Source organism: Balaenoptera musculus, chromosome 16, assembly GCF_009873245.2.
Source record: "Balaenoptera musculus isolate JJ_BM4_2016_0621 chromosome 16, mBalMus1.pri.v3, whole genome shotgun sequence".
NCBI classification, from domain to species: Eukaryota; Metazoa; Chordata; class Mammalia; order Artiodactyla; family Balaenopteridae; genus Balaenoptera; species Balaenoptera musculus.
In genome coordinates this window covers 51,031,520-51,046,739 of record NC_045800.1, presented here as the reverse complement: position 1 = coordinate 51,046,739, position 15,220 = coordinate 51,031,520, and the positions used below count along the sequence as shown (strand labels likewise).

Here is a 15,220-nt window from a genome sequence, read left to right as displayed (position 1 = left end):
GGTGACTCACCCTCCCCGAGAGTTCCCTCCAGGGTATTCACTTAAAGAAAACATCCATTTGCTCCTTAATTTAAACAATTCCTCTGGATTTAAATCTTAAAGAAACTACTTGGTTTTTGTTTTTGTGTCTGTGTTTGTTTACTGTTGTTGTCTTTCAATATAGATAGATAGATAGATAGATAGATAGACAATATATTCATATATTGATACATATCATCTTTTCAGGGAACCCCTGACACTGCTCCACCATGAGAGCATTCTGCCATCAGTCCAGTTGGCTCCTCTATCCACAGAGATGCAATTGAGGGGGCCTCCTCAGAGCTGCCCTTGCCTCCTAAGGATGACTGATCTTTGCACTGCCTTTTGTGTGTCTCTGAACCCTAACCCTACCATCACATCTGCTGCCCACCCTGAACTTTACTTTTAGGTTGCCCCAATTTCCCAGCCCTACCCCTCCCAGCCCCATCTTCCACCAGGAACCACAGCTCAGCTCTGCCTTTAAATGCTCTCCTAGACCCCTGCCACTCTGTCCCAATGTGCTCTCCTTGCTTCATCCTGAACCCCCCAAGGCCTTGCTTTAAGGCACCCTGGGCCTGAATAGCAAACATTTGCTACAGTAAATCCCATTCCCTGCTTTCCAGATAACTTCTCCTTAACAGAGATAAGCTGCCAGGCAGACAGATAACAACTGGGATATGCAGTTATTAAGGGCAAATTTTAAAATGACAAAAGATTACATTTAAAAATAAAGCCCACTTGAAAATCAGCTTCCCTTCCAACTCAATCACATTCAGACCTCCTGCTCAGCAGCTCCTTATACCGAGAGATTCCAGCTCCCATTGGCTTCAGGGTATTGGAGGAGCGTTGCCATGGCAACACGGAAGGCCCAGACACCTGAAATGGGAAGTGGAGGACACAGTACCTCCCGTCTCTCAGGCACCTGGAGTAGCCAGCATGACCCCAGTCAGCTGCCTAAGACGAGGCAGGGAGCCCTACAGCCAACATTCCCACCCAATGGGGGAACCTTGGGGTTAGAGCTGAGCTAAAAGAAAGTGGAGGGGTGTAGCAAAGGAGCCAGCAGGCAGGGCCTGATTTTCTAGGACCTCAGAGGAAGACTTGGGGATGAAGGCAAGTACTGTGGCAAATATGAATGGTCACTGAGGCAGGCAGCTCCTTTCATACCAGAGTGACTGAAAGGGCTCCCTGGTCCTGGTTCCTCCTTGCCAGGTGGGAGTCCCAACACAAGCCAGTTTCTATAGTGGCCATGAATGACCCAGATCAACGCTGACCACCCATCCCCAGGCTCCCACCCACCAAACCTCACAGCTTTGGGCATCCCTAACAGACATCACAGGTCATCTCTGAAACCCCTGACATTGCCGGCCACACCCTGGCTTCCCAAGGTTTCACACCATAGTCACTAACCCCCTTTCTGATGCCACAATCCTCCGAGCCCCCAAATGTCATCAAAGCTTGGGTGTCACCATTGCCTCACAACCAATTATTGAACTTCTTATTATTTGACCAAGTCATGACTATACTTTCTGTCACAGAATGGGCTGAAAGTCCACCATCCCCACATCACAAATGGACCCCCCCCCCAGCCAACCCAGCCTCTCCCTAGCAAGCCAGGTCTCCTCCCCATGTTCTAACTGATGAGTGCTCCCCCCGTGCTTTCCAGCTCTCACACCCTCCACGACTTCACACATGCATCCTTCCATCTGGTCCTCAAGGGGCACAGCCAGAGAATGCCTTCATCCAGATTCTCAGTACCCCAACATCATGTAACCCCTTCCTGCCCCTCTGCCGCCCCCAGCCAATGCTAGAGGCCAGGCTAGAGGGCTCTCTATTAGAGGTTTATCCCACCTGCTGAGAACTCACCATGCCCTTCATCTCCAGGGCACTATCATTAGTAGAGATGTCTCCCCCTCAAATGTATAGAAATGTGTGTGTGTGTGTGTGTGTGTGTGTGTGTGTGTGTGTGTGTGTGTGACTGCAGGAGCCTCTGCCTGAGTCTATGCCAACCAGCTCATGCTTTAGTGCTTTCCTGATTAGATGGAGCCCTGTGACCCCTTTACATCATGGGTGCTCCCATCTCTGGCTCCAACAAGCACGTGGTCTTCCTGTGCAGGCCACTTGTGGGAGAGCATCCCTGGAGAGCCAGCAACTGCCCTTACCTGCACCCCCGCTATTGGCTCCACACCAGCTCATAAGCACCGTATCTGAGGTCCCTTGCTGGATAACTGTTCCATCCCCTTGCTTGCCACACTGATCTCTTGGTCCTAACACCTTATTCGACTCTTGACTTCACAGGCCACCCCTTCAATTTGGGGAGTTCCAACTCTGGGTAAAGGCCACCTCACCAGACCTCAATTCTGAAAATCCCCGCCATGGGGTGGGGGAGTAAGAGACAAAGTATCACTGAAAAGAGTCCCCAGGCCTGCCACTTGCATCAGCACCAAATAAAAGCAAGTCAAAGCCCACCCTGAACTCTGCAGCTCACCTGTCTCTCACTTGTGTCTCCAATGGGCGCCTGCACTGCCTGCTTCTCACGCCCCGCGGAGCTCATTTTCTGGCCATAGCTTTGCCTCACTCTTGGATCGGGGACACTCTCTGGCCGTAACCTCTGCCTCCTGCCTCAGTAACAGTCACACCTGTCCCCGACGTTGGGCTGATGTCAGCGACCCCAGGAAAACACATCGCCCCTTCCGGCCTTGTCCAGGACCACAAGGCTGGTCCTCCAGGTCCAAGCAGCAGGACCCACTGGCACCAGACGCCCCTGCTGCACTCAGAGCTGAATTAGTGGCACTTTCTGTCCGAAACCCCTTGGAGCCCCCTCCCCACCATGCCCCACAAACACCAGCATCAACAGCAGCATCTGCAGAGAAAGACTGGAGAGGGGACCTTCGTGCCGGTTAACATCTGCTTGGAACACAGGCCCAACGCGTGGCAGTAGGAAAAGCAGGAGGTGTGCGCCCCGAGGCTTACCTTCCGCATGTCTTTGCCAAAGGTCTCGCTGTAGGTCGTGCCCAGGATTTCAAACTGCACGTAGGGGTTCGATCTGTCTTCCCGAAACTCCATCACCCCTGTGAGACCAGTGATGTGGCCCTGCGAGAGAGAAGGAAAAACCATGAGAGAGTAGGGCAAACGTGGACGGGCAGGGGATGGAATCCCAAAGGCAAGGAAGAAAAAGGAAGTGGTCGCCAAGGTCTGGGAAACAATGGACGCACTGTAATAAGGCCAGAGGTGCTGGCAGTCCTGGGGCCTCGGAGCAGGATCAACACTTCCTAGGCCCTTGCTCACAAGGGAAGTTCCTAGGCTTGTCCCCATCATTCATGCCGTTGATATGATTAGAGCATCTGCTTTATGCCACACACCGTGCCAGCCCTGAGATTAGAGAGGGGCAGCTTTTGTCCCCACCCTCCTGGAGCTTACAGTCTTTCACTGCAACCTGCTCTAGGGGCTCACCTTAGCCTGAGCCAAGAGGGAAGGCCAAGGTCAGCGAGAGCCATCTCACACAGGTGGCGGAAAGTGGCAGGGCAGTGAGCGTGAGCATTGGAGGCTAAAACCCAGCTCAAGTCCTGGCTTTGCCACCTTGGGCAAGTCATCTCCCATCTCCCAGCTTCGGCCTGGAGTTAATTAGACCCACATCACAGAGCCTGCAAGGGCCAAAGGAGAAAATGTGTACAAAGCGTGGTGTCTGGCACACACCGGATGTAAGGGCGCGCCAGCCCTGCGCCTCTCTCTGGTCGCTCTGCGGGCTCTGGAGTAGCAGGCGGCAGAGGGGCTGAGTGAGCCTGTGCTGAGTCCTTTTCTTTCTTCAAGCCTGGGGTGGGGGGTCACATTCAGCCTTGATCTCCCACAGACTGTAAGCGGGGAGAGTCCCAGAGAATGAGCTGGCCCCAAAGAGGCCCCCGCTCGGGCTTGGGCTGCAGCAGATTCAAACCAACATCAGACTCCATTCACTGCTATAGAAACCATGCAGAATTTACTGTGACTAAGACTCCTGGCACTATAGATTTCCCTAAATGTCTTTTTGAAGCCTCTCAAAGCCAATTCACTCTAACACGTCTTCTGCGGATTACCCAGTTCACTTCAGATCCAGTCTTTTGATGGATTTACTGTCACACCTAAGCATATAGGACACATGATGTCCTACATGCTGAGGTGTGACAAGAAATCCACCAAGTCATAGGTATGCCGATGTATGCACAGGGATGCACACACACACACAAGGTGAGGTCCTGCTGAGTAGCACGTGCACTGCCAACTGAGACAAACTCTCCTGGGGACAGTGGCGCCTGCAGAGTGGGGTATCTGGCAGGCATGAGCAAGCTGGTTGCCTCCATTTTTTACTTACTTGTGATCTTGGGCAAGTTACATAACCTCTCCGATACTAATCTCCTTATATAAAATGAAGATAATAATAACACGCATCCATGAACCCCAGCTCACCAGCCCTCAAATGCTGGGACAGGAAGAGTGGCAAGGGGAGAGGCCTGGGAGGGGCCTGGCTGGGTGACCACAGAAAGAGCTCAGCCTCCTGGAGCGGGAAGGGAGCAGGGGTGCGAGAAGGGGCTTGTCTTTGGCCTTGGCCTGGAGGGTGCCCCTTGCACACACCTTTTTGATCGTGTCCAGCATGGACCTCCCTCCATTCCACGGCTTGGTGGACTTGCGGATGCAGTTGAGGCTTGCCATGCTGTGCCACTTCCGGTCCTCCAGCTTCCTGTGGAAGGCGTTGGCCAACATCAGGACACTGTCGTACAGGTAGAGGTTAGAGATCTGCAAAGACAAAGATGGTGAAACCCTTTCCACTGGTGCCTTTCCAGGGACAGGGAGAAACCAGTAGAGGACTAGAGTGACCCACGATGCTAACACTGAGAAGTGGGGCCCAATACCCAGGCCATGATCTTCCGGCTTCCAGTTGGTCATCCAAGCACCCAGCCAGGTGCTGGAGTCCTGAGTAGAATCAGACCTGGCCCTGCTTCAGGAACTAGAGTGGGAGGTGGATCTGTACATCAACAGAACCAGTGCGATCAGAGCCATGACTGAGGCTTGGACACAGCTCTGTGTAAGACTTGGAGGGGGCATCACACTCAGGTAACAAAGGATGGAGGGAAGGATGGGCAGAAAGCTCAGTCTAGAAGGATTAGGATAAAGGGTGGGCAGCATTGTAGGGAGGGCACCACATTTGAAGAGGCATGAGGGTACAAAGAAGCTGGGCCAGGTAGGGCAGGTTCCACCAGCATTTTCAGCAAAGGACGAGATAGTAAAGATTTTAGACTTTGTGGGCCCTATCAGTCTCTTTTGCAACTGCTCAACCATGCTGTTCTAACAGGAAAGCTGTTCCAAATGGTACAGACACAGAGGATATGCCAAGAAAAGTTTATTTAGAAAATAGACAGTGGGCCACAGCTGGCTGACCCCTGGGTTACAGGGACTGAAAACAGTTCAAGATGTCTGCATCAAGGGGAAGTACGGAGGCAGGGATCATGACCTTGTGGGCCATGCTAAAGAGGAACAACATAGGTGGCTTTAGGATCTCTGCCTGAAATCAGATCTGTGCCTTAGAAAGACCACTCTGGTCCCTGGACAGGCCTAGGGTAGATGGTGGCCTGAGTGACACTGGCAGCTTGTGTGATATTCTGGAGGCCACGGAGCCTGCGCTACAGTGACATCACTGCTGGCTAGGGGATGCATTTGGAATTTGCAACCATGAACCTCTGAGAATTACTCCTTTGCTTAGCTGTCCACAGTAGAGCTGGATCTTAGAGGTGACATAGTCCCTCTCAGAACTCTCGAGAGCACGGTAGTAAGGGAAAGTTTGTAGTAACAGTGAGAAGAACGGCACCACAGTGGTGAGATGCAGGGGTGGGACAGGTCTGGGCCACCCTCATGACCGTGATTAAGACCCGGATGGGCATGAGCCTGGACTCCAGCGGTCACAAGAGCCCTTGGTGGGGAGGAGGGCAGCCCTGCTTTCCGAGGTTACCACCACCCCACCCCACCCCACTCCTCCAAGGGGTTGTCACGGAGCATGAAGTGTGGGGGGGGATGTAACACCCATCCTCGGTCAGGTTTGTGACCCCTCAGGGGTAACTGTTGCACAAACAACCATTAGCCAAAGTGGGTCAAGGGGATGATTCTCTGCACACCTCAGCAGCAAGGTGTCTGCTAAAAATATTTCAGAAAAACAAAATCGCCGGATATAAATAGGAGAATATGTTGGCCTCACAGGACTCCTGGGAAGATCAAATAGGATCCTTGGGCTGTGGGAAGAATTCCAGCCACCTCCCACTGCTCCCCAGTACGCCCCTCACACTCTCAACACCTCCATATCTTGTTCTCAGCCTGCAATTCCCTTCCTCACAAGTCTTAGATGGGATACCCCCAGAGCAGAGGCCCAGACAGGAACTTGGGTGTTAGGAACTGTCCCCTGCAACTGAAATCAGAGGTGGCCCAAAGGAGCTGGTCCAGGGCATCACACACATCTGCTCCATCGTGCCCTTTCCCCAACTCATGCTAACCTCCGGGGGTCATCTCTGCCGTGACAGGTCTGAGCAGAGCTGACCTCTTCCTCCATGGATGTCCCTGTGCTTGACCATTCCTGCACAGCCCTGTCCTATCCACCCTCAACTGGTGTCCTTGCAGTGGGCACAGGGATGTATGTCACTAAGGCCTGCATGTCTGACGCCTCTCCATTCGGTAGGTGGAAGATGGACAGGAGATGTCTCAGAGGTGGCAGGAGCAAGCCTGGCGTGACCGACCACTGCTGATTTAGTTAAACAAGGTCCTCAGGCCATAGGGAAGCAGGAATGTCAGTGCCTAGTGACCTTTTTCAGGGTCCTGCACTACACAGATGCTCACCTGACAGCAGAGAGAAATCACTCCCACCACCGGGAATTCACCCCCTGTCCTGCAGGGAACAGACAGGACAGAACACTGTCTCCCACTCCTTGAACCCTGGGGGATCATTGCCTCGATGAGAAAGACAAACCCACTCCCTGCTCTTGTCAGCCCCCAGCTCTCAGGAGCCTCTACCACTGCAAAATTATTTCTGACACGTGTACCTCCCCTCTGAAATACAAACCAATAATGGAGGTGTTCTAAGAGGATGTAAGCCACTTTGAGTTGGCTTGGTCTTATTTTTTATTTTATTTCTTCCAAAAGGATAACTCAAAGCTGAGAGTCCTTGATGATGTGAAGATTTCTCTTCTCAAGACGTTTGTGGATCTCCCGGCCACCCACTCACAGCCAATGCTATTCAACCAGCTGGGACCCTTTGACCCACATCCCCGCCTATACGTGCATTCACACACACACGGGGCAACACCTCCCCTGCAGTGGCCCAGACTAGCGCCCAGTGGAATTTCCTTTTTTTCCCCTCCAGCATTTCTAGTCACAATAAATTAAAGTAGTTAATTACATAAGTGATTCATACGATACAAATGTATGAATGCAGAAAGGCCTGACATGAAGAGGAAAAAACAGGATGTGACTCAGAAAGGCCAAAGGAAGAACAGGCTTGAGCAATGCTCTTTTCCAGGTCTATATATTTTCACTATCTCTAGAACTCAGCACCAACCAAGACACACGGTTGGTGCTTAACGCATGTTTGATGGATGGATGCATGGTGGATGGGTGGATGAGTCTGGATGGATGGGTATGTGGGGGTGAGTGGGGAAGATGGGTGGATGGATGGATGGATGGATGGATGGATGGATGGATGGATGGATGGATCTCTGCTAAGAATGTACACATTGATCTTGGTTCACAAAAAGAGAAAACATACAAAATGGCACGAAAAAGAGATTTTCTGCCTCCAACTTTGACTTGAGAGGGGACCTCCTTTGTTCAAACAAAAATCTGGTTCTCGTTTATAGCTTGCTCAGAATGTCTTCTTGAGCCTTCTTGAGTCAACTTGGAGTTGTTTCCATCTCTCCACTCACTCCTGCGCCTTCTCTTGTAAGGTGCTGTCTCAGTACTTCTCCCTGCCTTGGCAGAAGCTAACACTCCAGTACTGGCCTGTGGCTCCACGGTCTGCTCACCAACCTCAGCACCCTCACGTAGGTGACTTGCCAGGTCCACTGGTGGGTATACACAGGGAGGGATGCTACCCTCACAGTCTGGTTGTCCAGAGAAGGGACTTTTAGGGGAAAAGATCAAGAACATATAGTAAAAAGGCAGCCTCTGCTTGGGGCTCCCTCCAGGTCCTGACAAACATAAGAAGAGCCTTTCCTCACGGTGGGTGGGTGAAGACCAGTGTCCGAGTGTCCCGGCTTGGTCAAGCCAGGTCCCTGAGCCAAGAGGAGAAGTGTAGAAGGACAGAGGCGCTCAGCTGCATGGACCCTCACTCACTGCTGGTCTCGAGGGGCAAACAGCCCGAGCTGGAGCTACAGGTCACAGGGTCAGAGAAGGGGCCCTGGCCTGAAAGAGTCCTTGCCTCTCTCCTTCACATCTCAGATGACGTCCAGCACAGAGTTCACTAGCAAAAGACAAACAAGCAGAGCAGACACTGTCACCTCACCCCTCTGCTGGCAGGAGCCCTGGGCTCTGGCTGGCCTAGGAACACTGCAGCACTAAAGCGACAAAAGACTGTAAAAGCATTTCAGGTAAGAACAGACTTGAGAAGCTAAAGAGAGGCCAAGTGTCGAGGCCAAGGGCATGGCAGAGGAAAGACCCAGATGCACAGCAAAAGACTTGGGACCAGGTCAGAGATGCCAGATGGAGTAAAGTCAGAGGCAGACAAGAGCCAGAGCTGGGAGAGGCTTTCCTGGGAGCCTGTGGCCTCCATTCTAAGTGGATACGCAGCTGCAAGGGGCCCAGCTGGTTCAGTGAGCCACCTAGAGAGGCATGCTGGGGTCCCCTTTTGCTGTCATACAGTACAACTCTTACCCTACCATGTGGGGAGCTTAGCTGGGGCCCTGGGAGGATGAGCAATAGCTTTGGATTCATCACAACCTGGGCCACCACCACTCACTGCTGAGCCCCCAGAGTGGACAGCAGCACATGGATATAGCACATGCTTGATAAATGCTCACTGTATGGGTGAATTGAATCTCCTCTGGAACTTACTTGCGAGGTGATATTGAACAAGTCATTTAAAGCTCTAGCCTTATCTTGATGACAATAAAATACAGTGCGATCAGTGGCCCTGGAGAGGTGCAGTGGGGCAGCCCTGATTTACCCGCCCTGTGAAATGCAGATGGTGATAACCCTGGGTGCCTAGTACCATCCTGAGCTCTTTGCATGCATTTCTGTTTTGGGGGGTAACAGGGACAGAAAGGAATGGAAGGGGAAATGAAGGACCCAAGCAGGCTCCTGACTTCAATGTGGATGAGCTGAGAGCTTGTCCAGGGGTATCGCTGGCGGCTGGGGCCCAGCGTGGGTCTTGCACACAGAAGCGTGGGGGACCATCGTGAAAAGCAGTCTCTATCTTCCACCACCACTCACCCTCTCCTCCAATGCCCCTTGGTCCGAAAGCTTTTCAAGGGCAAGCAGGGGTCATATCTGGCTTCTGTAGCTTCTGGGTCAAAAGACTGAGCAAGGATCAGCCCTGAGTCTCACATCCCCAGCGTTGCCTGAAATCTGCTCACCTGGGTGCACGTCCCTGGCTTCCTCCTGGCCCGGCAGCAAGGTCACGACTGCCACAGCCTCCCGGGCCTGATCCGGGCCTTTCAGGTCTGCATGTTCTGAAGGGTTGCAGAGTTGCCCTTTGAGAAAAAGGCCACTTCTCTGCTCCCGGGGTGTTCTATAAAAGCTGCCAATACAGGAAGGCCCAGAGTGAGGGCCTCTACAATACCCTGACCCAGGTTCCTGAAAGGGAAGTGGCTTGGCCCACTTCAAAGGCCTGACATTCGCACTGCAGGGCTGGCTCAGCCACGGGAGCCTGGGGCACAGCCAATCCTGCAGCAAGACCACCCAGGTGTGCAGGGGAGAGGAGAAGGCAGGCAGGATGTGACTAGGGGCAGCTGCAGCCCAGTACCTGTGGGAGGTGCCATGCCCTGCACACTGTCACCGGCTGCCCGTCCCCTGCCCAGGCTTAGGGGTTTCACCCCTGGGGAAGCTTCCTAACATCCTCTCTACATGGTCACTTCCCACGGCCACCGCATAGTTCAGGTGCCCTCATTTCTCCCTGGGGAGATGGTAACCCCTGGTTACCTCGTCTCCCAGCCCAGGCCCTCCAATTCCACCCTGCACCGAGTTGTCACTCTCAGATGTACATCCTGCCCTGTCACATCTCCAAGGGCTGCACCCCAAGCCTCGGTGCCCTGCAGCTGCCCTCCTCGATGATTGATTTCCAAACACTTCTTGCCTCTCACCCCTTGCCTCAGACACTGAATTCAGCCCCTGCTCTCCTTGGCTTCTTGGCCTTTGCATATGCCATTCTCCATAACTGGAACGTGCTACTATACGGAGATTAAAATTCTCAATTTATTTGGAGTTTGTGAGAATTCAGAGAGACAACATTTGTGAAATGTCTAACACAGGAACTGGCCCATAATAAGTGCTTCAGGGGTGTTTGTGGAATTAATGGATGTTGAATGAATAGTTTTAAATCTGCTCTTAGGAAAAAACACCGATGTAAACAGATGTCAAAGTGTTTGGAAAGAGGATGCCTCTTAGAATAGGAGTGATGGAGGACAGAAGCCACCCTGGGAAAGGAAACAGGACCTCCACATGGGTATATTCCATGTGGAACTGCCCATCTGTAGTCAGAATCTGGGTTATGTGCTCCCACGAGATGGGGGCATCCTGGCAAGGCTTGCATTTCCAAAGTCAATACCTACATAAGAGGCAGGTCCTCACATCTGCAGGAAACGGAAGACAGAATTCAGCCATAAGCTCTTGACTGGGGCTTCAGCTCTTGAGAAACCCAGGCAGACATTCCTGGCTGCTGGATAATTAAAGACCAATCACATGAAGCCAGAGGACCAAGGATGGAAAGATAACATGTTTTTGAACAGTTAACACCCAGAATCCCCACTACATCAGTAACTATATTTTATTTAGGAAAATACCTGTGTCAGCAGGAGCAAAGGCTACCAGTAAAATTGTTAAATTGATCTTCATGAGAAAATGAGGAGAATTTACTTTGGAGTCAAGACCCAGAGGGAGAAAAGAGAGGGTGGATAGGGAAAGGGAAGCCAGCAAGATGTGGAGAAAGGATGAGGCCCTGGGTGGAGGGGGTGGGGCTGTGGAGAAGCACACACGCCTTCTCCGGGAAGACTTCGAACCTTAGAGGCTGTTTGTGCAGCTGCAATGCGAAAGTCCCACCTCAACCTCCACTGTATGTGACACCATCTCCGAGACTTGGATTTGTTGTCTTGTTGAAACCAGGAAAGGCATTGATTTCCCATCTGGATCGGTACTGGGTGGGGTAGAGGCAGCCCCATCAGAAGCTCAGATGATTTGTTTACTTCCTTACTGAGTCCCTAGCGGCAGGATTAGGGCCAGGAGTAATGAAAATAGAAGCCCCCCTGTGAAATGTGCTGAGCTCTTCAGGAGACCTGTACGCGTCCAGTCCTATGTGGACCTCAGCGGCCTGAGACCTATGCCCACCCCCATCAGGCTGGAAGGGAGAGGCCCCGGAGGATGACGGCCTTGCTAGGTAGGTCACTGGCTGTCTGCCTTCCCAGTGCTCTGTGCACGTTTCTCCACAGTAAATCTGAGAATTGAGGCAAGTCATATTACGGTGCTCCAGCCTTGCCTCCCTTGCACTCCAGGGGCCCAGGGAACTGTTGTGCATCCACATGATCAAGGTACAAATCATCCTGGAAGGCAAAGGAAGATGAATGGCAGGCCAGGGTCACAGCCACACGGGCCAGCTGCATCTCGCCACCAGACCACTACCCACCCAACACCAAAGCTAAAAATGTGGGAAATGTGTTCATTAAGAAAGGCTGCGTTTCCTCCAGGCTTCTAAAGAGCCCAGTTTCCTCTTGCCTCCGTCATTAATCAAGCAAAGTAATTAATCAATCAAAGTGCAGGGAGACCTCACAGAGGCAAACAGCAGGAACTGACCTCTGACCAGATCCTCAGACAGGCTCTAGCGGTCCAGCGAAGTCAGACAAGCAGCCGGCAGAGGGTCCAGCTGGGAGGACAAGCTGACGCCCAGATGTCACAGCTTGAGAAAGCCATCTCCAGGCGAGAGCTCTCTGCCAACCTGCTGCCAGCCCACCCGTCCTGAGAGAGGGCGCCGCGGCCAGGCCCGAGGAGGGAGCCGATGGTGGCAGAGGGCCAAGAGGATGGGGATCTCTGCTCATGTTGAATCCGAGGAGGGGGCAGGGGGGAGAGTTGTGGAGGAGCACTTGCTATACCCGAGGCTCTCTGGCTTCCAGTTGTACACATGGCCACCGGCGGCCAGAACTGCAACGAGCTGCACCCAAGCAGACCACCTGTTCAACTGGCCCTGACAAAGGCATCGATGATCACGCTTCCCCAGTCTGGTCCCTACATGTTCCATCTGGGTCTTCAGGGTGAAGAAAACCAGAGAAAGTGACATGAAGTCCAAGGTAGCTCTGAGGTGAGGAGGCTCAGTGTTGCTCCAGAGGAAAGAATTCTACAGGCAGGTTGACAAAAAACTTGTAAGCTGGGGAAAGAGTCCAGAAAGCCTTCAAGAAACAGGGATGTAAGGGGCAGGGTGAAATGCTTTAATAGATTGAGCGAGGAAGGAGTGATTCCATCTATCAAGCCATTCCACAACTTTAAAATGCACAAAGAAGAGAAATTCCAACCTGAGGGAGCATTTTATAATAACACCACATTAGCCCCTGCAGCCTAATTCAAGCATCAGGCTTCACAGTGACCAGACAACACAGCTTCTCTCATTCGCCTGACCCGCCTTGGAAACACATTTGAATAGAAATGGGGTAACAATGTGACAATGTGTCTGTTAGGTCAATTATAGCCCTGAAGTCACCAGGCAATGCAGTTCTGGAGACCAAGGATGCTAAAGATGCTTCTCTGACCAAGGCTACCCATGAAATCTGAGCAAAGTCTCAGGGGTCCTTAAGGTCCGGCTGTCACTTTTATTACTGGCTGAGTAAGACAGGCCCTAAACTAACTTGTCGAGAAAACAAGAATCAGAAACACCCAAATAAGACAGTGCTTTGTAGGGAAAAATAAACAACAGCACTGCACACTGGCAAAGGCAATACTTTTGGAGCCACTAGAAGCCACTTATTTAAGTACTTTTCTTCCAAAAGACGTTCTCTTTACTAAATAGGAACCAAAATCATTTGCTATAACAGTGCCTGGTTGGCTCTGGAGCACAGAAAGCCCTGACCACAGGCCTAATAGAAGAAGATGGAGCTTCTGAGGCCAGCTCAGTACAGAAGCAGAGAGATGAATGATCCTGTAAAAATCCCCCGTTTTTGATGGTCCGCTTGAAAACTTCTAATCCAGAATTATCATCCCAAGAGCAGCCATCTCAGGGAGGAACTAAAGATGGACTTGAGGGTTCCATTTCCAAAAGGATTTTCATTAATTTCATCAAGACAAAGTTAATAATCCGCGACATCAATGTTGTTTTTTTTTCCTTCAGTTGGTTGTGCTAAACATGTTAGAATCTTCTCCATAAATCTCACAGCTAGAGGCTAGTAGAAATCAGTTTGCCTTCTACACTGTCATTAAGAAGGAAAGAAGTGGTAATAGCTACTGAGGAAACTTGAAGGGAATGGCTTGTAAATGAGCTGAATCTGCCCAAATGGTTGTTGGGTAGGATGAGTAAATAAATCCACGTTTGCCTCTCGTCATAGCCCGCACAAGGAAGGAGATGCAATGAATGGAGATAGATTGCTTTAATAACGTATTTTATTTATGGATCTATAAAGAGGCTTCTAGAGACAGTTTAACTTATGTTAAGACTTGCATTCTTAACAGATCCACCCCATCAGTCCTTATCGAGAGTCTCCAAGGAGCAGGGTCTTGTCTGAAGAGCTAAGCGGGTCGCAAAGACAAGGCCTCTCCTCTCCCACACAAGGCAGCGATGATTGAGTTCCTGTGTGACTGATGCGGACAGTAAGTGGTGCTGGATGCCGGTGATCAGGGGCTGGACAGGTGGGAAGTGCTCTCCCACCCACTGTGAGGCTTTCCAAGAGCATGCTCAAGAAGAGAGCGGACTACATCATACACAAAATAACGAGGCCGTGTTCAGCCTTGCCGTGGAAACCCTGAACACACCTGGCTCCCTCCTCCAGAGCGGTACTGTTAAGAGCTCAGCTTTGTTTGAATTGCTTTCGAACAGTTGTTCTCCCCTTTAATTTTCATTATGACTCTGAGGGGTAGGTAGTGTTCTAATCCCCAGTTTACACAGAAGGAAACTGAGGCACAGAATGACAAATAAATAATAATAAACAGTTAGTAACTAGAGTTACTGAAATTTGAACCCAAGCAAGCTGGCTCCTGTGCTGTTGCTACTACTTCTATTATTGCCACTGCTGCTTCTGCTACTACTGCTACTGCTACTATTACTACTACTACTACCGCTACCGCTACTGTTACTACTACTGCCGCTATCACTACTACTGCTACCACTACTATTACTAACACTACTACAGGTGCTACGGTTGCTACTGTGGCTACTGCTACTATTACTGTTACTGCTGCTACCGCTACTATTACTACTACTGCCGCTATCACTACTACTGCTACCACTACTATTACTAACACTACTACAGGTCCTACGGTTGCTACTGTGACTACTGCTACTATTACTGTTACTGCTGCTACTGCTACTATTACTACTACTACTACCGCTACTATTACTACTACTGCCGCTATCACTACTACCATTGCCACTACTATTACTAACACTACTATAGGTACTACTGTTGCTACTGTGACTACTGCTACTATTACTGCTACTGCTGCTGCTACTATTACTACTACTACTACCACTACCGCTATTATTACTATTACTGCCGCTATCACTACTACTGCTACCACTACTATTACTAACACTACTACAGGTACTACTGTTGCTACTGTGACTACTGCTACTATTACTGCTACTGCTGCTACTGCTACTATTACTTCTATTACTGCTGCTACTACTGCTACTACTTCTGCTGCTATTACTGCTGCTACTATTACTACTACTGCTGCTACCGCTACTATTACTAACACTATTATAGCCACTGCTGCTGCTACTGTGACTACTGCTACTATTACTGCTAGTGCTGCTACTGTTACTATTACTGCTACTGCCGCTACTGTT

General features: G+C 50.9%; 1 protein-coding gene across 3 annotated transcripts in view; it reads right to left on the bottom strand.

Annotated features, from left to right (window-relative positions):
• Positions 1 to 15,220, bottom strand: part of GRID1 (glutamate ionotropic receptor delta type subunit 1) — a 668,729-nt gene that overhangs the window by 201,367 nt on the left and 452,142 nt on the right. For all 3 annotated transcript variants that reach the window (XM_036829602.1, XM_036829603.1, XM_036829604.1), the window contains exons 7-8: positions 4,621 to 4,782; positions 2,989 to 3,108 (exon numbers count right to left, since the gene is read on the bottom strand). In XM_036829602.1, the coding sequence (XP_036685497.1) occupies positions 2,989 to 3,108; positions 4,621 to 4,782 (282 nt within the window). The remainder of the gene's footprint in view (positions 1 to 2,988; positions 3,109 to 4,620; positions 4,783 to 15,220) is intronic.